Source organism: Mesoplodon bidens (assembly GCF_964165515.1).
Source record: "Mesoplodon bidens genome assembly, chromosome: 1".
NCBI lineage: Eukaryota > Metazoa > Chordata > Mammalia > Artiodactyla > Ziphiidae > Mesoplodon > Mesoplodon bidens.
Window position 1 is genome coordinate 131,014,265 of NC_138176.1, and position 23,615 is coordinate 131,037,879.

At 32.9% G+C, this 23,615-nt stretch overlaps 1 protein-coding gene across 22 annotated transcripts in view; it reads right to left on the minus strand.

Annotated features, from left to right (window-relative positions):
* Window positions 1-23,615, minus strand: part of ADGRL3 (adhesion G protein-coupled receptor L3) — a 581,523-nt gene that overhangs the window by 487,658 nt on the left and 70,250 nt on the right. For all 22 annotated transcript variants that reach the window (XM_081254129.1, XM_081254127.1, XM_081254128.1 and 19 more), the window contains one exon: window positions 4,230-4,443. In XM_081254129.1, coding sequence (XP_081110255.1) covers window positions 4,230-4,443 — 214 coding nt within the window. The remainder of the gene's footprint in view (window positions 1-4,229; window positions 4,444-23,615) is intronic.

A 23,615-nucleotide genomic window follows, 5' to 3' on the forward strand; every position in this document is an offset into this window, starting at 1 on the left:
ATCACTGTACTTCATATACAAACATACATGCTTGTTCAAAATTCCTTTTCAACTAAAAAAATATGGGTAACTCTATGCAGAATAAGGCTGTTATGCCACATGTTTAAAATATTTGTCATAAAAAGCTGGCATAAAGATATCATTACATATGATATCCCACATTTAGATGGAATCTATGTCCAATTTATAAGAAGGACTCCATTCAGAGTTTTAACAACAAGAGAATAGCATCCAAGCTAGTTTATCATCGAATTGTCAAGGTGTACTGGGTCTATAGGGGTGGATGATGGTGGAGGGCTGGCTTCAGGCACGTTTGGAAGAGGGCCTAGAGAGAGTAAGCTGTGCACAGAAGACACCAATAAGCTTGTGAAGCCATGACAGAGAAGGATGGGTGAAGGGTTACTGAAGAGAAGCTGTTTCCCACGATCTTTTTTTGGCGTTCATCCACTTATATATCTAATATCACTTTCGTCTCTTCCGGTTCCACTAACACTGCAATCCTTCAAGGACAAGCCTAACACTTTCTCTTCAGTGAATACTCCCTAGTATCATCTAAGTAAAAGAGTATGCTTTCTTGTTTTGAACTCTTCAATAAATGTAACTGAGATAAAAATAAATTACTGAACAAATGATATAGCTATTTGTTTTTTATTCACCAAAAAACTACAGTTTTGTAAACAGGAACCATGTCAGACTTATTTAACCACCAAACTGCAGAGTATTTGTCATAGTGAATGGCATATCACGGACTTTCAAGTATTGGTGGAATTAATAAATGCAAGTTTTATCAACTATACTTCAATAAAAATGATTGAAGAGAAAAAAATTCAAGTATTTCCATTAATAGCTGAAGAAAACATAAACACCTCAGCTGCATTAAAATGTAAAATTTCTGTAGTTATCAGTTGCCAACAGTCATTTTCACATTTATATTCAAAAGCTATATGTACTATCTTTTAAAACTTTTAAGTATATAAATATAAAGTAAAAAGAAACAAAAATGACTCAAAATAAAGTTAAGAAAGTTTTTAAATGGCATGACAAAATTGGACGGTGTATTTCTATATTTATACATATATTTGATTTGAAATATATATATATATATACATATATTTGATTATTACATATTAAAAGTTAGTTTTAGGTAAGATAAACAGAAAGTCTGCCCTCTAGAAGCCTCCAATTTACTTTACACCAGAAAACTGTCTAAAATATGATACTACACATTTATTGTTTGGATGCAAAAATGATGGATGTAGATGATAACAGGTGAGTGGCCTCAGAAGTTCTGAGAAGGATAAATAAATGTATTCTAGTAGTATAATGAAAAAGTCTTCTGGTAGTATAATGAAAAAAGTAAAGCACAGAACACTCAGAGAAATCGGGGACAGAATGGCATGAGAACACACTTAGATTTGAGAACACTAGGCTCAATCTGAAAGGCAGTGAGGAAACTGGCTTCTCTAGAGCAGATATCAGATTGCATAGTTCTACTGGGGAAAAAATGTGGAAATCACATGTCATAACCTTTTTGATTCAAGTCCCCAATTTTTCACACCTAACTAACATGTTAGTGTAGTTTTATTTATCTATTCATTCAACGTATATTCAAACATCTGCATGACTAACATTTCACGTCTGTCCTTGCCTGTGACTTATGTCTAATTTATGAGGCTGAAGTAAGCTAGGAAGCGTTTTTAACAAGGTTATGCAAAGACACACAAATAATTTTTTGAGTTTAGTGATAATCTTCCCATGTAGAGACATGCTTAAAACTTTTAGGCTGATATAATGTCTTTCTAGAAGTTTAAATGAAAGACAACACAATAATCTAAAACACCTTTTGGAAAATATTTTTTCTACCATTATTTTAATTCAAACACATTATTTAAACTGTTGACATCATAATTAATATGATGTGCCCATATCATAATTAGTAATTATGAACATTATTTAACATGCTATCATTGGTGTGACAGTGAGAGTTCATTATAAAGCAGCTTAAGTGGACGTGATCATCCCATATCTTGGTAGCTTACAAAATGGGACCAGATTTCTTCTCTCCATTTATTTTGGACAAGTGTAAATGTAGTACATTTAATGGTCTAAATACAAGCAAGAAACTTGCCTCCATGGAGAATCAACCACAGCTATTTTAACTGACAATTCTTAGTTGAGAACCTCCCAGGAAGGCTCCTACAAATGGTTTACTCAGGGTGCTTAAAGCAATTTTACTCTACAGATTTGTCACTTTACAGATGCATCCCATATAATTCAGTAGCTCCAGAGGATCCATTGTAACTATTTTTTGCAATAATTATAAGATTAAGGGCTTATTTTGGGAGCCATTAATAATATCAATGAAAGGATTAAGACAATTTTGGTGAAAATCATATAGAGATCAAAAAGCTAGTGAAGTTAATGCTTCTGCTACATTTTAAATGAAAACCTAATCACAGAAAATCCTCCTCAACCCACTTCTCGAATGGATTCTGAAGAATCCTGTGTTTGGTTTTCTGACTGAAACAAATAAACTAACAATTTAGTCATGGTGCCCATCCCATACTACTTATGGAATAACCACTCCTGAAAGATGATTATAACACCTACAGGCAATGAAATGATTAGATTTCTTTTAAGTATAATGTCAGAGAATTTAGCCATAGTTGGAGGTATGTCAATATATAACAACAAGAGACAACAAGAAGAACTAAATGCAACCAAACTTATATCAAATGGAATCGCTAATTTTAAAATCTTATTTCTCATTAACACTCACCTTAGCATGAGCCAGCATTTTAGAAATAGACAAATAAAAGCTCTCAGGTTTTCCCAGAGACCACTATCCTTCAAGTACACCTCAGATGCTCTGATCATTAAAATCCTGCCATGTGGTAATTTCTTTGAATAATTTACACAACAGAAATTTATAAAAATATTGACTATCAATGTAGATATCAGAATTTTAAGTATCAAGAAGGTTAAAAATAAGGCAGGCTTTCTTAAGTACAAGAAAGATAATCCTTAAAATCCACTGCCTTGGGGCTTCCCTGGTGGCGCAGTGGTTGAGAGTCCGCCTGCCGATGCAGGGGACACGGGTTCGTGCCCCTATCCCGGAAGATCCCACATGCCGCGGAGCGGCTGGGCCCGCGAGCCATGGCCGCGGAGCCTGTGTGTCCGGAGCCTGTGCTCCGCAACGGGAGAGGCCACAGCAGTGAGAGGCCCGCGTACAGCAAAAAAAAAAAAAAAAAAAAAAAAAAAAACAAAAAAAAAACAAACAAAAAAAAAATCCACTGCCTTTGCTTTTATAATTCAACTTATTTTTACATATGTTTGATTTCCCCCATATTTTAAGAAGTCCTTAAACAAAAGAAACAGATGCCTAAATAGAAATCCTAATGAAAAACAAACTTACTAAGTAAATCATATATTGATTAAGTTTTTAAAAATTACTTTGTGAGCAAGTAGTCAGAAAGTATGAAGACATCATAAAAGAATGACTCTCACTGATTTCTGAGAAGTCATAATAGGTGAACAAATATTTGAGATATATTTAATATTTAACTAATTTATTAAGAAATTTTAATATTAACTTTCTGTAGTATAGATTCTAATTGACCAGTCTCTTTAGAATTGAATATTTTTTTTACTTATCCAGTGATATTCTATGGTACTTTATCCTATTTTACTATGGTAATATTTCAGATAGTTTAAATGTATTAAATAAATTAATTTATATACTAGATATCAAAGTAATATTTTTTATTGTTTTCCAAGGCCAAATAATCATTACTCAATAGTCTTTATTATATTTTGATTAATAGTTATAAAATTGCCTCTGAATTTAAATTTTACCCTTTTTCCAACAATAATGGAAATCATTGTTAGCAGTAAAATAATTTTTCTGTAATTTCTGGAGAAAATTACATAATTCTGTTTATGAAAACTGAAAAATAAATTTAGTTTCTCAACTAATGAACTCAGTTCTAGAGAACACAGAATAGAACACATGAAACAATAAATAATCTAATACATTGTAATATTTTCCAAATGCCATTTGCAATTTCTAGCACTAGCATTTTAGTGATATGGGGAATAGTTTGATATTGAAAAAGTAGTTCAAAGTATCCTAAAGTACACAATTTTATGTGTACCTGTGCTCAATATGTCACACAGATGCATGTTGAGAGTTTATATTAAATGCACAAAGAATATTAGAAATATCATACCTTTGAGACATAATCTTATAGGCATCAGGCAGATAGCATCGTATATTCTCCATCTGAGCAGGGTCAGAGTCACAAATTTTGTCATCAGTCCTCCCATAGTTGGCACTTTCAATCATGATGACATCTGTTCCTGGACAGCGGAGCTCTATTGGGTAGCTCTCACAGGAGAGCTCTCTGCGGACCACAGCCATCGGAATTGGGGCACGGCTGAAGGCTACCAGGAGGAGGAAGAAAAATAAGTCATCTTTGTTACATAGAAAGGAAAAGTACCCATTTCTGATATACTAATATAAAGGAATAAAGCAGTTGCAATTCATAATTTTAACTAAAAGTAGACTATCTCTCACTTCAGTAACTTGGCAGAATTTTTAAAAATCTAGCTATAACAATTATTTCTTAGAAACCTTATCTCACAGGTATTTTTCTTATAAATGGAACAAAGCACTCTGGATTTTCTAAAACACTGGCTGGTATGTGAGGTAAAGACTATACAGAAATATCATGCAGTTTTTAAAACAAGATTCTCAGATTAACCTCAGGAATACTGTGTGTATCTGTTTTGTTTTTTAATAGAAACCATGAACAAAAACAAAAAACGTACTGTTCTTGAGTTTATATATACATATTTAAATAATCTATTTCAATTTTGAAACAGTTTCATTGTTTCAGGTAATAAGATAATCAGTATATTTTTTGAGTTAATTATAGAAATAGTGAATGTTCTTTAAGAAAATAGATTTGTAAGGAGACAAATTAAATTTTCCTTCAGCTCCCTTCCCACACATTTCCCCCAATGTCAAGAGGTAAGCAGTTAACAATGTGGTGACTTTTCTATTAAAACTATCTACAGAAAAAAAAAAAAAAACATTGTATATTTCTTCCCATCCCTCTTTTAATTTTACTTAAGTAACTTTTAATTGGGTAGTATCACACTACACACATTGTTTCATATCTTGATTTATTTTACTTATTAATTTAACAATATATGGTGGAAATCTTTTCATTCCTATATTGTATCCCTCATTTTTAATGGCTATATTACATATACATACAAAACATTATTTAATTGGTCTTATGTTAATGGGCACTTAGAAATGATTGACATGTATACACTAATGTGTATAAAATGGTTGACTACAAAGAACCTGCGTATAAAAAAATAAATTAGGGCTTCGCTGGTGGCGCTGTGGTTGAGAGTCCGCCTGCCGATGCAGGGGACGCGGGTTCGTGCCCCGGTCCGGGAAGATCCCACATGCCACGGAGCGGCTGGGCCCGTGAGCCATGGTCGCTGAGCCTGCGCGTCCGGAGCCTGTGCTCCGCAAGGGGAGAGGCCACAACAGTGAGAGGCCCGTGTACCGCAAAAAAATAAAAATAAAAAAAATAAAAAATAAATAAATAAATTAAATAAAATTCCAAAAAAAAAAAAAAAAGAAATGTCTCAGTGTTTTTGTGTCATAATACTGCAAGAAGCATAAACCTACCTGTGTACCTTGGCTATAATAGTTTAGAAAAAATATAACTATCCAAATATATTTTACAGTATATGTTAATAAATGAAATTGATGAAGGCATAATATATATTTCAAATTTGGCAAATATCAACAACTAGATGTCCAAAAAGCTTAATACAAATGTACACTTCCACCAGCAGTACTTTCCTCTTCCAAACTACACATTACCAATTCCTTTATATTTTGCCAATGTGATAGACAAAGAATGATATAACATCCTTATTTGAATTTTCATCACTTCATTTATACAATGAAATATATTTCCATGTTTCTTGGCCCTTCATCTTTTTTTTTATTATACATTGTTATTGTAAAAGTTCTTTGGATAGAAGAAAATTGAAAAGTTGTCCTTTATACTTCTGGTAAATATGTTTTTCTAGTTTGTTGTTTGGTTTCATATGTTTGCTGAACATATATATTTCATTTTTATACAGCAAACTGTCTATTTTTCACGTCAGATTTAACAGTTTCACAATCCAAGTTTGTGAATATAATCAGTACATTATTGGAAGATAGTCAAATGTTTAATTGTAAAAACTCAACAAGTCTTCTTTTAAAAGCACATAATGGAAACTCTTAAATTCTTTACCAACCAGTTAGTAAGTTGATTTTCACATGAGAATTAATTATAGAGATAAATACATGATACTATAAATTTGCATTGATAGTTGATTAACTCACTAATGTTGACACATACATAAAAATGTATTTAAATAAATACATTCACCTTTTCTTATGGCTTTTTCAATAAGCATGAAATGTGGAAAGCAAAGAAGGGAGGAGGGAAGCAAGGAAATGTAAAAAGAGTGTAAATAGGGAAAAAGATTTTATTACTATAAATATCTTCACTTGAAACTCTACAGAAAATATTGATTTGGTTTATGAAACCATACCTATTATTTCAAAATAGAAAATGACATTAGTTTTTACCCCATTTCTATACCATTTTGGAAAAACTATACATGGACCAAAGACCCCACGCATAACTTCCAAATAGGTCACTCAAGCTGCACTGCACAGTTAATTCCATTCTGGTTGTCATTCAACATCTTTCTTGTTTTGTCCTCAATCCCCCTCAAACACAGACAGACAGATGCACACATGCAAACACACACACCTGAATCTAGCACATCCACAGCACTGATCAAAGAGAGTTAACACAAAGATTGGTGGTAATAATTATTTTTTTAATAAATTTATTTTATTTTTGGCTGCATTGGGTCTTCGTTGCTGCAAGCAGGCTTTCTCTAGTTGTGGTGAGCGGGGACTACTCTTCGTTGTGGTGCACAGGCATAGTTGCTCGCGGCATGTGGGATCTTCTCGGACCAGGGCTCGAACCCATGTCCCCTGCATTGGCAGGTAGATTCTTAACCACTGTGCCACCAGGAAAGCCTGGTAGCAATGTTTTTAAAGTTTGTTCTTGGGGTGGAATAGGGAGGGTGAGATGGAGTGAGACGCAAGAGGGAAGGGATATGGGAACAGATGTATATGTATTACTGATTCACTGTGTTATAAAGCAGAAACTAATACACCATTGTGAAGCAATTATACTCCAATAAAGTTGTTAAAAAAAAAAAGTTTGTCTTGAGTCAACATTTTGACAGGGTAGTCTCACAATAGACACTGAATTTCTGAAATGTGTGTTTCTATGGTTCCTAAAATATATCTATTTATCTATCATTTAGAAATTAGATGGCTGTTTAAACATGAAGTCTTTTTTAATAGTCAGATTCTATTTTAATGGAAAAAGGTATTTTCATTACTGTATATAGCATTTTAAGTAATAAAATCATTGAACAATAAAAATGTTCCAATTTGGGAATCCAGTTTCACAATTTCAATCAGTTTAAATAGAATAACAGATAGTTTTTGCTTACTTTTTTTATAAAATGTTCTTGAAATCAGAATTTTTCAGAATGTTTTACAGTAAACTTTTGAGGATTTGCTGAGACAATTTTTTTCTTAACTTTGGTATAGCCATTTTTTAAAAATCACACTGAAACTGCTTCCAAACATTGAGTTGATCTTGCTATATTTTGTTAACCTAACCTATTAAGTCGTATTGTTAAAAAAAAAAGTTAATTTAACAAAGAAATAAAAATAAGCAAATAATAAAGTCAAAGCATTGTCTGACTAAGTGGACAATTTGGTTGATTAAACTCATCAGTCAATTTTGTTAAAATGCGTACACAGACATAGCTTTAATCTGGGTCTTAACTGTCAAAAACATGATTTAGAACCAGACAGTGGCAAAGTCAACTAAAATGTCGAAGGCAAATTTCCCATGTATCTCTTTTGAGCCTATAAGGACTATTCAAAAGTTATAGATATGGAAATTTTTACAGGGTACCAGGGTTGATTTGTGGATGCTTTCTTCCATTTAACATATAATTGCATTAGTATCAGTAACTCAATGATAAATTGCATTCCTAAATAATGAATGTTTTGTTTAAAGGAATGTATTACTGGAAACTATTCTGTAACATATCTAATTAGCTACTTAAATTATTTTAATTACATTGCTAAATGCTTTAATCAGCAACTAAAGTCCAATGGAAAAATCTGCTTAAGTTAAAAGATTTTTGTTGTTGTTTTGTCTTTCTTACCATTCAGTTATCATGCTAACAATGGAGAGACTTTAGTTACTAGAGAAAACAACTAAGACACGGAAAATGTCAACAATTCAAGGCAAGTTAGCCAGTGAAACAGTCTATTGTATTTTGTATCAGGATAATATTGCACTGGGAATTGTGAAGTGGCTATGGAAAAATAATACAGGGAAAAGATGGCATATTCTTGAAGTCCTTCTCATTTTCATACCATGAGTTAATTTGTGGTAACAAAGAACAGAGTGTCACCTATTAGGTGTGTAATAGACATAGGCTGAATAAATTGGAAAAGCTTCAGATGTGAAATCTGGTAGACTTCTGTTAAGATGCTGCACTTTGGAACTACCCACTGACCACGGGACTACGAGGACACAAATGAAACTAAGCTTCTCTGCTAAGGACATCCAGAACCTCAGGAATTGCCCAAGTTCCATGTCGAACACATCCCTAATTAAAAGTGCTCCTGACCAAGGATTAAACAACAGGAGAATTAGCTCCCGGTTCTTGCTCACTTGTTTCTGCACAAATCACTCTTATTCTTCCTTTTCTGAGACCTCAGCCAATCTGGTGTTAACATTTCTTGTATTTTGTTACTCTTTTCTTGGGCTTTCCTACTGCAATCCTGCTTGGTGACTTTTGACTCAAAATGCTTTAAATTCTTGGTGAATGTGGGTTATGATAAGTAAAGATACCAGTGTAAAGATGGGGTGAGGGCGGGAGAAGGGTGCTAAAAGCTGATGACCAAAGAGTCAATTGATTCCTCCTGGACTCAAGGACAGGGGTCAGGGATTTGCTAGGATAACACTAGGGCTTTACAGGGTAGCATTCAAAGAAGGGAGTGCTACTTGAGACATAGGATTTTAGGACAAAGGGTATCAATAAGTAAAAGACTAAACACAGATTAAGAGGTAAGCAGCCAGTTATTTGGTTGAGGGCATTAACCCAGTATAATTAATTAAGTTTTTAAACATGTTGAATTTAAGGTGTCAGGATAATACTCAGGAATGTTTAATTTTCATTTGGGTTCATGAGTCTAGAATGTATGAGTAGACTATTGGCTAAAACCATGGTAATAACAGTAAGTAGCTGAAGAGGATAGATGTAGAGGAGAATAAATGCAGAAGGTGGAGTATCAGTAGCCACTGAAGAAATGTCGAAGAGTGTACTACTTAGTTGCTGGACATATATATAACATAGAGAAAAACACTGTGTATCTATTTAAGGAAGATTTTCATTTAGATTTTCACTAAATGGACAATATGCCTGCCACTACTACTTAGTTTTAGGACAGATGAATCAAGCACTTATATATATCTCTCCCTGGGCCAAGCCTTCAATGCACTGTTCAAATCTGGTTTTCCATGGATTGTTCTACATATTCAATGATCCACTCAAAAATAAATGGTGCAGTCTATTCTCCATTAGGCAGAAACTAAAATCTTCAGCCTGCCCTATGTGTGTGTTTGTTGTGATATTAAAAACTATTAGCAATACAGCTTATATTTTTATTTATTTTTCATTTCCTTACTTTTATACTTTGTTTACCTCAAATCCCATGTATTAAATAAAATTAAATTTACTAAGAAAAAAATTTAAGCATAGATAATAAAATGCAAATTAAAAGGCTATTTTGCAGCAGTAAAGATAAAACAGTTGCTTTAAATGGGTAATGACAGAGAACATATTTGACCTATGTTTAGGGACAAAAAAAATCACATGATTTGATGATTGGTTGAACATGAAGGGTAAAAGTGAGTGCACAAGGATGACTACCAGGTTTCTGGCATAAGCAAGTGATTAGATTGTAGTACCATGAACAAAATCTAGTAAGAAGTTGAATACACGTCAGTGATTTAGAAGAGAGATCTTTATAAATTTGAGAATTGTAAGGTAGTACTCAAACCAGAGCAGTAGATAAGATAACCCATGGAGGGAGAAAGATTATATTAAACATGTCCACGTGGCAGTTTTAGAATATGTTCATAATCCCTTGCTACTTCTCCATTTTTTCCCCTTTCCTCTTGAATGTGGGCTCTACTTAGTGACACTTCTATTGGGCACAGCCTGGTAGAAAGTGTGTGATTTCCAAGAGTAGTTCATTAACAAGACATTGCAGCTTTAACCTCTCTTGAATCACTCACTTTGTACAAAGCTGGTCACCAAATCTTGAGCACATTCAAGCAGCCCCAAGGAGAGGTCCAGAAAAGGAACTGAACACTATGCTGACAGCCAGAATGAACTTGCAAGGCTGGAAACTGGGGCATCTTGGAGTCTGACCCTCCAGCCACAAGAAACACTTCCTTTGGGTAACTACAACACTATGAGAAACCTGGAGCCAGAACCAGCAAATTAAACTATTCCCAGATTCCTAACCTAAAGAAACCACAGAAGATAATAAACGTTTACTGTTTTAAGCCACTAAGTTTTGGGCTATATATTACTAATACAGTGCAGAATCAATTCTGAAGGAATGTTTAAAGAGTGGACATTGAAACTGTTGGACGATATGGAAGAATTACCAAATCAATAAAAGAAAAATACTATGAATGACCCACACAGTCTAATATTACCATCCCTTTGCTTAAACATAGTTCGGCCCATTGATTTAAAAAATATAACATTCCATATATATATATATATATATATATATATATATATATATATATATATATATATATATAATTTATTATACACATATTTTATATTATGCATTATATATAATACATAAATAATCCAGTTTCAGCACTAAAAACAGATTACTAATCGGTGTTAAGCTTTTTTTTTTTACCACCCTGTATTCCAATGATCATAAGAAGGGGGAAAAAAAGGTTCTTTTGAAAACTTTAAAATAAAAAGAAAATAGATCTGGTTTCTTATGAGAAAGAAGTAAATTAAACTATTTGTAGGTCAAGGCTAATGATTTTAAAGGCGTTTCTTAATTATAGAGAAATACACTTACATATCTGGAAGTGGGTTACTGCCTATAATAAATTATTGGCAATGCCTTTTAAAAATTCTTCATTACTTAAATGCTGCCAAAAAGCAAATATTCCCAATTTTAAGTTTCAGCAGAACCTATGACATAATTTTCTTAAATATACGTATTTTCTCTGTGCTGTTTTACATGCCAACACACTTATCCAAATTTTAAAAAATGTGCTCTGAAAATCTAGTCTGAAATGTTTGGCAGCAAAAATAACATTGGAAAGCCAGTGAAATATCAAACTATCATCTACTTTCTATAAAAGTACACCTACTACAAGTAAGCATCTAATATACTGAATTTCAAAAGTCTATTTCAACAAAGAATACATATAATTTAAATACTTTAGTATTTAATTAAGTGTAACACAGTGACAATTAAAATTGACACCATAAAGAAATAACCAAAGGCAATTATGTTCTGAGGTCAAAAAGAAAAGCATGAAATTTAGAATTTCTGAAGTTACAGGAAAAAAAATGTCCTAATGAGAGGAATATCATAAAACAATTACTGTAAAGCTATCCTTCTGACTTATGGAGCTTCAGCATGAGGGTTACATTAATCATTCCTTTTGAGGATATATATATGAAATGGTGACCTTTAAGTGACATTATCCACATGGAGGTTGCCTAAAAAATGTAGCAAGTGTTTGAATAAATGAACTCATATCTACTTATTATAAGTTTTCAACATTTAATAAAATTATATCCTACATTGTCTTCCAATTATATTCATGAGGGACAAAATTTCTAAAACTGAGTCAAACTTCACATATCACTATTATCACAGCCTTTTCCTAAATGTCAGAAACACCAAACTGGCTGTTCAAAGTGTTCTTAAGAGTAAAATTATAATTTCAAGATAAACAAGAATCCAGTAAAAAGAATTATACAATTCAAAAGAAATTTTAAAAGATATGCCAATTTAACTCTAAATGTATATTTATCAGTTACAATGTGGCTGCTGGGAGTTAATTAAACAAAAGACATAGATATTGTTTAAATCCTCCATCCGCATTGGTGATCATCTCAGGCCTAGGAGTGGTCCTATACAGATTGGGATTCCAAAAGTCTGGCAGAAGGAGCTTCAGAGGTATCATAAGAAATCAAGAAAATGATAAACATTCGTGTGCGATGGTTAATTTTATGTGTCATTGTGACTGGGCTAAGGGATGCCCAGGTAGCTGCTAAACCATTATTTTTGAGCATCTCTCTGATGGCATCTCTGGAAAAGATTAACAAAGATTAGCATTTGATTCTGTAGACTAACAGAGATCACCCTCACCAATTTAAGGTGGTCCGGCGAGGGCCTGAATACAACAAGAAGGCAGAGGAAGTGTAAATTTTCTCTCTGCTTGAGCTGGGATAACTATCTTCTGCCCTCTAACATTGGTGTTCCTTGCTCTCAGGCCTTCAGTCATAGGCCAGAGCCTACACCAGTGGCCCTCTGACTTTCAGGTTTTTGAGTACGGGTTGGAACTACATCACTGGTTTTCCTGGGCTGCCAGCTTGCAAACAGCAAATCATGGGACTTCTCAGTCTTCACAATTGTGAGTCAATTCCTCATAATAAATCTCTTCATATTGATCTAGATAGATAGATAGATAGATATAGATAATATAGATAACTGTGATATGTGAAAGTTGACAGTTTAGAAATTTCATCCCATGAATATAACTGGAAAACAATCTAGAGAACCCTAATAATGTGAGTGTAGCAAAATCCCCAAAGCCAAAAGATAGTATCCATGATTACTAAAACCAAAAAATTATAGAATAATATCAACAAGATCAGATGGGTGAAAGTTCACAGCAGGGGAGAGCAGATTGACAGATGATCCAGAGCAAAAGTACTGAGAATCTTCCTAAGTGTCTCCATTTCACTCTAGAATCTTAGAGTTGTAGAGAGAGTGCACAACCTATATAAGGTTTAACCATCATAAAGTACAATGAAAATGTGAAACAGATTACAAAGTAATGAAGCGATAAATTTGTTTAGTTTCTTAAGACAGATTTCTTGAAGGAAGCAAACTTTAGACGTTCTTTAAAGATGAAATAATATATGAATATAGGACAAAAGATAACAAAATATTCCAGGCAGAAATTCTGAGCAAAGAGAGCTATATTCAGCATTTTGAGTGAGGATCTCAAAGAGATATCTGTACCCCCTTGTTCATTACAGCACTACTCTCAATAGCCAAGATATGGAAACAACCTAAGTATCCATCGATGGATAAATGGATAGAGCAGATGTGGTATACATATACAATGGAATATTATTCAGTCATGTGAAAGAAGGAAATCCTGCCATCTGTAACAAACAATGATGAACTTTCAGGAAATTATGCTAAGTAAGGTAAGTCAGACCAGAGAAAGACAAATACTGTAAGATACCACTTATATATGGAATCTAAAATAGCCAAACTAATAGAAACAGAGAAAAAAATAGTGGTTTCTGGGGGTTGGAGGTTAAGGGAAATGGGGAGATGTTGGTCAAAGGGTTTAAATTTCCAGTAGTTGTAATATGGATAAATTCTGAACATCTAATGTACAGCATGGTGATTATAGTTAACAAAACTGTATTATATACTTGAAAGTTACTAAGAGGGTAGACCTTAAATGTTCCCATTGCAAAAAAATAAATGGCAATTATGTGAGGTGATGAAGGTGTGAATTACTTCTAATGTGGTAATCATTTCACAACATACATGGGTATCAAATCAACACGTTGTACACCTTAAACAAACACAATATTCTATGTCAATTATAACTCAATAAGTATGGGGAAAAGAAGTTATATTCAGAAGAGATTTGGGAGTAGATGGCAGACAGAACTAAACAGCAGTCAAATCAGAAAAAGGCTTCAAATTAGATTCAGAATATAGTCCAAATATAGGGTAGTGGAAGATTACAGCATAAAAGAATAACGTAATAATAATATTAATGAAATTAATCTTAAAAAGCACTAACCAATAATTATTCAAACAGATTAGGTGAAAGATAACAGAGTCTGGAAATTGATGAGACAAAAGGCGATATGATGATGGTAATTGTTAATACATATTGGGTGTCTTAATTTTAAAAGTATCATTTTATTTTTTTAAAAGTATCATTGTTAATGAGAACATACTGTGTAGCACAGGGAACTCTACTCAATGTACTGTGGTGACCTAAATGGGAAGGAAATCCAAAAAGAGGGAACATATGTGTATGTATAGCTGATTCATTTTGCTGTACAGTAGAAACTAACACAACATTTCAAAGCAACTATACTCAAATAAAAATTAATTTAAAAAAAAGTATCATTGTATTTCAAACTCCAAACTATAAAAGCTTGTCAATATTATCATCCCCATTTACTGTACACCAGGAAAATATGGTTTAGCCCAAAATGCTAAGAATGTGGGGCATGAACTAGAAAGTCATACAAGTGAGAGAAAAGATGCAATGACTCTCCTTGTGTGTCACACAAACAGAAAGAACAAAGGAAGGGGAGTTCTGTCAGGAAATACATAAGGCAATGTGAGGATATCACACTAGTTATCAATAATATAAAGTTAAGGGATTGCCATTCCTTTGGTGAAATGAAGCCTCATTTCCAAATATGAAATGCAAGTTAAATATTCCATTTACTGTGTCTGACAGGGGCCTTTTTTTAATAATACAAAACATAACAGCATAATATTATTATTTTAAGAATTTTAAGATTTATTTCCTAACATTTTAATACATTTTAATATTGTATCACAAACACTAATATGAAAATTTCCTTTGTGTGAAAATCTATTGCAGTGAGATGGAAAATCACTACTTTACTTTTAAAATGTGACATTAATTCTCAAATGTAGTCATTATACTTTTACTGAAGTATATAAATATATGATTTCCTTTATTGCAAATCGCAAAATTTAAAGTTTATGTTATTCTTGTCATATAACAGAGAAAATCTCTAGTCATATAGATTTTAACAAGAAATATACATTAAATTTAGAGAAGCATATATATATATAAGTTTTGAATAAACAGTGATGCCTCAGGTTAAGACTAAATGACATTTAATTTTGAAGGGAAGGAATTCCTGAACAGTGAATGAACTCTCTACTGCACTGCAAATGCCATTCAGAAATACACAAGCAGCACCTACTTACATTCGTCCCTTCCTCTCTCCCCCCAAACACATTATATTCCTTGGAAGGATAAAGAGCTTTCAGTGGCTTAAAAGTTTTTGTTTGTTTGTTTTATCCTTAAGTAAAGCAATGCTAAGACATTTTCTAATTCAGCAGGGTAAATCTTCTGCAGAAAAGACCTTGTAATAACCTCTTTGGTAATCTTCAATATTGAAAAACATATACAACAGGGTTTATAAATCCTTTAGCCACAAGCTTTACAACAGCTTTCACATATATAAACTCGCAGAGTCAGTGCTGAACATTAGTGTCTGTGTAATGCACCTGAGATTAGAACAATAAATCTAATCATAAAGACCCTGACCAAATCCACATCTCCACATTGGTACGGTTTCTAGCCAAAGTTTCCTACTACCTGGTTGCAGAAGCTAAAAGTTAAAATTCATTCCACTAGAATGTATTTGTTAGGAGTAAGTTTGCAGATTGACAATGCTGCTTGCAAAATGAAATGCTTATTCTTTTTTTTACTCCCAGTGAAAACTTTTATTAGCAATGTTTTAAAACAAATATATTTTCATTAAGAAGTTAACTAAACACTAAATACTGAATGTAAATCCTGGCTTTAAATACAGTGAATCTCTATTTGGTGATATCGGTAAATGAGGAATGTATTAACCAACCAAATTTCTCAGCCTAGGAAAGTCCAGATACTTGCTAAATATGTAAACTGTAGGATAGGAAGAGTAGCCAGATAGTTTTTCTTTTCATAAATACTGATGACAATTTTTCCTACAACGTAGGAAAAATAAACAGTCAGGATGTGAAAAAAGGAACTTCCCTGGTGGCCTAGTGGTTAAGAATCCACCTACCAATGCAGGGGACATGGGCTCAATCCCTGGTCCGGGAAGATCCCACATGCCGCGGAGCAACTAAGCCCGTGCGCCACAACTACTGATCCTGTGCTCTAGAGCCCACGAGCCACGACTACTGAAGTCCACATGCCTAGAGCCTTTGCTCCGCAAAAAGAGAAGCCTCAGCAATTGCAACGAAGAGTAGCCCCTGCTCACCGCAACTAGAGAAAGCCCGCTCGCAACGAAGACCCAACGCAGCCAAAAAAAAGGAATGTGAAAAAAGTTAGCCAAAATGAAACCATAAACCCTAGGCAAAACAAACAAAAAACCTGAGCACACACTGGATAATTCTGGACACTAGTGAAGATATTTTGAGTGAAAGTGAAATATGTTGGGCTGGGTCAGAAGTGAACTCTCACCTTTCCCCAACTTTGAGGCAAAGCCACCAGAAGGATTCTGAATAAACAGATTTTTCTCTTCTCTCTAACAACAATAAAAACAACAAAAATATTCTGAAAGGCAGAAAAGCACCTCACACACTTAAATTCCAAAAGACTTATGAATTGACTTCAAAAACCACATTTAAAAAAATCACAGGAAACAGGTGATAAAGGCTATACCCAGGATTATTTGTATACATGGGAAAACTGTCGTGAAATGACATAGGGCATGTCCAGCATTCTATTTTATTTGTTCAGCTCAACTACAAAATATACCACTGAGGTTAGTAAAATTTTCCCATCTGCAAAAATATTTAATGGAAAGTTTTTATATAATACATTTTCAGGATCACATAGCAAGTTTCTTGAAATAGATTAAAATCAAAGTTCTAAACATCTACCCTGATTTTTCCTCAAATAATTTTTTAAAAAGTTATGAAATAAAAACCAGTTTTCAAAATGATGGTTGAGAAATACATATTCTGACATGCCTGAATAATAAATGTCATTCAATGATTAGCTTCATCTATTCATTCAACAAATAAAAATAGATCATTAAAGGAGGTGTCCAACAACTGTTCCAGGCTGTGGGTATTCAATGGTCAATAAAACATTGATTCATGACCTTATGGAATTTACAACATAAAGGGAGGCAGGGGATAAACATTAGAAACAATTAAATATACAAATGATTAAGTAATCCCAAAATAATCATGAAGACTATGATGGAAAAACAAAACAAAACAAAATATGACACTATGAAAGAAAACAACACAGCTTCACCAACTGAGGTTTGAACAGCATGTCTGTCTCTGGTTTACCCAAGAAAGTTGGGAGTATCTAAAATGATTTTAATGAGAGTGTTCATAAAATTACTAAAACACAAGTTTAAAATCTTATAATGCTCAATGTTATTCAAAATGAATTATTTCATTAAATCTTGCTCAAACTCTTAGTAGAGGAAGCATTCGAAAATGTATTATTACAAACAGACATTTACTTGAATCAATAAGTTGTTGAAGGGGAGAGCAGAAAGGATGATTACACTCATAATTAGCTTTCTGTGATTCATACCAAAAAAGAATGAAGGGATAAACTGCATTATTTTTCACACTTCAATCAAACCATATCACTTTATAAGTATATTTAAACAGATGTGATAAAAAGAAAATGCTGACATTTGTAAAGAGATTTTCAGATCTTTGATTTAACTGGCATAGAATGTAATACATATTCTTTGAATGCAGCTATAAAAAAGATGTATGCAACTTTTAATAAATAATATAGAGGAGCCTTCTAATATTAATAATAAATAATATACTGATTTAATCTAATATTAATTTTCCAATCTCTCTATTTCTAAAAGAGTTTATGGGAGCAAAGATATCTTACAGATTTTAATAAGTTTCCAAATTATCATTTCAAGATTACAAGGTAAAATGTAAGTTGTTTTTAGTGAAAGAATCATTTTAATGCCTAGAAATTTGCCCAACTCCAAGAAACAAATCCATCACTAAAAATACATAAATCCAAAATTATTTCCACAGTTGATACATCTTCCTGTCAATGATATTGGAGTCACAGAATTGAATTTTAATTATATCCTGCTGATCATCTAATTTCATATTTATTTATCACTTGGAATCCCCTGGTATTTCCAAGATCCTTGTTATTGTTGACTATGGCTGATACATTTCCCTATTGTTTAAACAGAATTCTGTTCCTAATATTTGAGGAAGTTTTTTTTTTTTTAATTACCTTGTTTACAGAATTGATAATGATTTCAGAAGGCATTTTGCCAAGTTTATTATTTAAAAACTAAAATTTGAACTTAATTATTAAAGTTCTAAAGTGACATACTGATATTTACAAATGATGACTATATACATATACCTTATTGCAATTATTACATTTATTTATGCTTGCTTTTTCAATATATACAAGGATTACAAATCACACAGACACACCATACATACATACACCCATAAGGCTGCTTTATGAAAATGTCAAATTTTAAGTTATTTTTCTAGTACTGCTGATGAGGTATGATGGAGTTATTCTCTTTCTCTTGGTTTAATTTGAAGTATGCTTTCAACATATCTGTTTATCAGTAAATGCCCAATTAAGAAAATAGAATTAGGTTGAATGACAGAGGCCACTTGGTTTGAGAAGAAAGTATTTCACTTTAAACAAACAGTTTAATAATAACCATTAATGCAGTTTTCAAAGTTTCTTCATTCTTCTTGTTTGTACACTTATTTGGCCAAAGTTTCGTATTGGTTTTTTTCCCTCACATGAACATCCAAGAAAAAGAGACCAGTTGTTATTATTTTTTAAAAAATCAACTATCACTCTATAATAAAGTGTGAATAATATCTAGCTTTCCGTAATTAGAAGGCTTTCTCTAGTTATGTTTTACATCTGTCCAAGTGAATGCAATTTAGCAGGCTTTTTATAAGTATTTGTTGAATGCAAGTCAGTAGAGGTATTTAAAAATATTCTTTATATATATATCAATTTTAATTGAACAGACCTTTTGTCCGAAGTCTCTCCAAATAAGAGATTCTATTCTAGTTCATAAATTTATGGGAAAATATTAATCATTTGATTTCTATTTTACCAAAGCATAATTTAATATCATATGAATATTAATTTAGGAAAAAACTCACATCATGTTGTGAATATAAGGTTTTTTCCTGAAAAAAAACAGTAGGGAAATTGGAAGAACTAGAAATCAGATGCAGGTTCACTCAATCACTCACTCATTCAATATTCATTAAATGTCTATTTACCATGTGTGAAATATGTTTAGGCACTTGAAAGTTTAAAAATGAAAATAAAATGTTTCCTCTCCAGGGAGCCAGGATGCAGATATATTTAAAATATATGTACTATAATGATAACATTCAAATGTAAGGTAACAAATTGATAGTTCCTATGTAGAAAAAAGTTATTGAGAGAAAATATGAATCTCCAGAGTATTCAAGGTTATAAAATTCTAGGGTCAATACAAGTAATTTATACATCATATTTATTTTATGGGTTTTTTTTTCAAATACAACAGAACAGATCCCACCAGAGCCCAATACCTAACAGTATGCTTAGCATGTATTTATTGAATAAGTGCCTTTCTATCTCTAGTTTGCTGAACCAATAAACAATTGTTATTTTGGTCCTACAATTTTGCTTGGATCACCCATAAATCTTATTTCAGAAATGCACTAAGAATTCATCACAAAAAGCCTGAACTTTTGCAAAAGATGATCATTTACATAAAGATGCTTGGAGACTCAAAGTGTCAAAAGCATTTCTTTATTTGGGTGGTCTCAAAGATGAGGTCATATCACAGAAGGGGGCCTTGAGAACACATGGAATTTTCACATCTATAATACTTATAAATCTCTGAAGTATTTAATTTCACATGACACGAATTAATGCAGTGAACTTTATGGAGAAAACAAATTGTGACATAAGTGAGGTTTTTATTAATCACAATTTGCTGGTATGTTATTTAATTTATAGTATTCTGAGATAGCACATTGCCATAAATATCTCAAGTCACATGGTTTAAATTTTCTAATATTGGGAAATATATTTTTAAACATATATATTAAAAGAAGATTCATCTATAGTCTCTTAGATAATTCACATTTTCTCATAAACTGCTCTTTTTAAAAACATATGCATTTAAATTATATTTCTTTTCTCACATTACAACATCTGGATAAACTAAGAATTTTAACTTCTCTGTCTATAAATTTGTTCACAAGGCAAAATAGGAGACCATGTGAAGCTGAAGTAATTGTGGTTTTCACTGAAGCAAAAAATGACACAAGGAAGAATAACTGCACAGATAGGATTTACGAAGAGATGAAGTTTCTTCTGTACCTGTGGTCCCCTGATCAGTTTCTGTAGAGGAAACATAAGCCCACGGAATAATATTTGCACTTTTAAAAAAATGGTGAATTACATAATTATAGTGTTTTGTATGGTTTATGTGCTTGTTTACCGTAACACTAAATCTATTAAAGCAAGTTTTGCCAAGAAAAAGGATTTAAAACAAGCCAAGAGAATTTTCGAAAACTCTCTAACAAATATTATTAAAATCTTCAAAAACACTCAAATAGTTCATTTGGGAAACATCATCTGATGTGAACCTCTTATTACTATTTGTAAGTTAATACAATTTATTTATCTATCTACTCAGCCACTCATTCAACAAACAGCTGTTGAGTTTTATTATATGCCAAAAAAATAAGCTTTATTCTCTGGGAGATGAATATGAATGTAATGAATATAAATGTTATGGTTCCTATCCAAAAGCTATTTATTCATGAGCAACTTTCTCAAACTTTTTAAGTAGTTGTCGTCTTCTGTATGAAGTGAGGATAATAATTTGAACCTCCTTCATAGGAATTAAATCAATTGTCAAGCATAGTGCCAGGCACATAATAAGTGCTTGATCAAAGTTACACATCTAGTATATTTTGATACTGCCAGAGTTTTAAGTGAATATGAGAATTATATACAAAACCATTCCTAGTAGATGAAATGGTATAAATAAAGCCATAGAGAGTCATCTGGGAGCCCGAAGTACACACAGACAACCAATAAAACAACTGTCTGCCTCTATGCTGCCCAAAACCTACACATTCTGCTGATCTGAGCCCTCTAATTGCCTCAATGTCTACAATGTAGATCTCATGTTTTTGGTCTCCAATATAAATCTAATTTGATTTTTATGCTTTTTATCAGATCATATTTTATGTCCTTTTCTGTGTCTCCACTGCTTTAAGATGCCTTTTGAGATAACCCTGATTTCAAAACTACTTTGACCAACCCTTCTCCATAATCCTGAGCCATACTCTAGACTCAGTCATTTCCATTCTCACACATTTCTTCATTTTGTTTAAATTGAAATTAACACAGAAGTTAATTTAATTTTAAGTTAATTTAGGAAGTGGTAAGGAATCTACTTTTGCTATAGCTACAGGCATAAGACAAGAAATAATATATGTTACTAGTGAAAATATATATTAGGTTATGTTCAAGAGAGGTCTGGGTTTGACTTTTAGTTAATTCAACAAATAACTATCGAGCTTCTACACACAGTCCAAAGGGCTAGAGCATAGCAGTAAACTAACAGAAAAAAATCTCTACCCTCATGGAGCCTAACTTCTGATTGGGGGAGACATAAAATGAACCATCAATTTATGTTGTGTCCATTGGTGGTAAGTATCATGGCAAAAAAAAATGGAACAGACTGTAGTGTATGTTCCTGACATTAAGCTTTCTGATTATAAGTACCTGATATTAAACTTTTGATTGCTAAGGTGCCCATTTCAAAATACATCCATATTGAATAAACATATTTCCAGCTGTATGACACAGTTAATAGTGAAACAATCAGATAAGGAACTAGGCCACCTCCACCCATGAAGTTCCCTCTTTCAGAAAGCCCTTGATAACCTAGAAAACAGACCACTTGAGTGATCCTACTTCTCCTTTCATGAACTTTAACTCCCACCCTTATGCTTCAACTTAGCCAATAAAGAGTGAACCCACAGATACTAACAAAGGCAGAACCCCAGGTCCATATTTGCTCTCTCTCTCTATCTACAGCTTTCCTGTGTGGCCTTTGTGCATGCTGTGTGCCCTGCAGGACCTGTGAGTAATATATCTTGTTCCTCAAAGTTCCTTGGTAGTTTCTGCCAGAGTGAGTCCTGAGATCACAGTAAGAACCAGCCACTACAATGGCCTCAGTGGCAGAAATGTCTGTGGATCTTACTACAAGTAATACAGGCTCGAGTGAATGAGCCTGGTGTTCCTAGCTGAGAGCACTGCCATCAGTAGGCTCAGGACCCAGGGAACACAGGCCATGAGGGATAAGGAGGGGCTTCAGAGACGAGGCACTGATATCTTTGGGTGGAGTCTGGATTTGGTTATAACTGCACATTAGGAAACATAGTCTGTCTGAGATGATCAAAATGAATTTGAGAGAATTTAGAGAGAAAAAATAGTAGAAAAAATAACAAGATAACAATAGTACTCACCCAAATAAGAAGAAATGATGATGTTAATAAAGAAAATAGAGAGTGTGACTTTAAGAGACTTGTGGAAATTAATCAAAATTCTGTTGACTTTCAGGATGTGGGAAGAAAGGGTAGGATGGTATCAAAGTTGACAAGGATGGCTGTATTAGTAGCAGAAAAAGGGAAAGTCAGGAGTATTCAAATTGGTGGGAAGGGAGAAAAAGATAAGTTCACTTTAAGGTAAGTCTTTACATAGGAAAAGACTCAAAAACTATCTAGCCCTTAAACCTCAAGTACTCATATAAATCAATCTTGGGGAACATAAGTGATAATTACCTGAATTTAAAATGATACATGAACTCCATGAATTTTAAAAGGTTGCCAATAAAAATGTGTATACGAATGTTCACAGTAGCAATATTCATAATAGCCAAAAATGAAAACAAGCCAAATGTCCATCAACTGATGAATGATAAACAAAATGTGGTATATTCACACAATGGAAGATCTTCCGGCAATAATAAAGAATGAAGGAGGTGACAAAAAGGTTTTAGAAGTTGATATATGTGGTTACTGCATATCATTGTGAATGCATTAAATGCCATATAAGTGTACAATTTTAAATGGCTGATTTTATGCTATGTGACTTTCACCTCAATAGAAAAATTAAAATAAAAAAACTGAAGTACTGATACATGCTGTAAGTTATATGAACTTTGAAAACATTGTGCCAAGTAAAAGAAGCCAGTCATAAGCTACAATATATTGTATTATGCTATCTATATTAAATCTCTAGATAGGCACATCTATAGACAGAAAGTAGATTAGTGGTTGC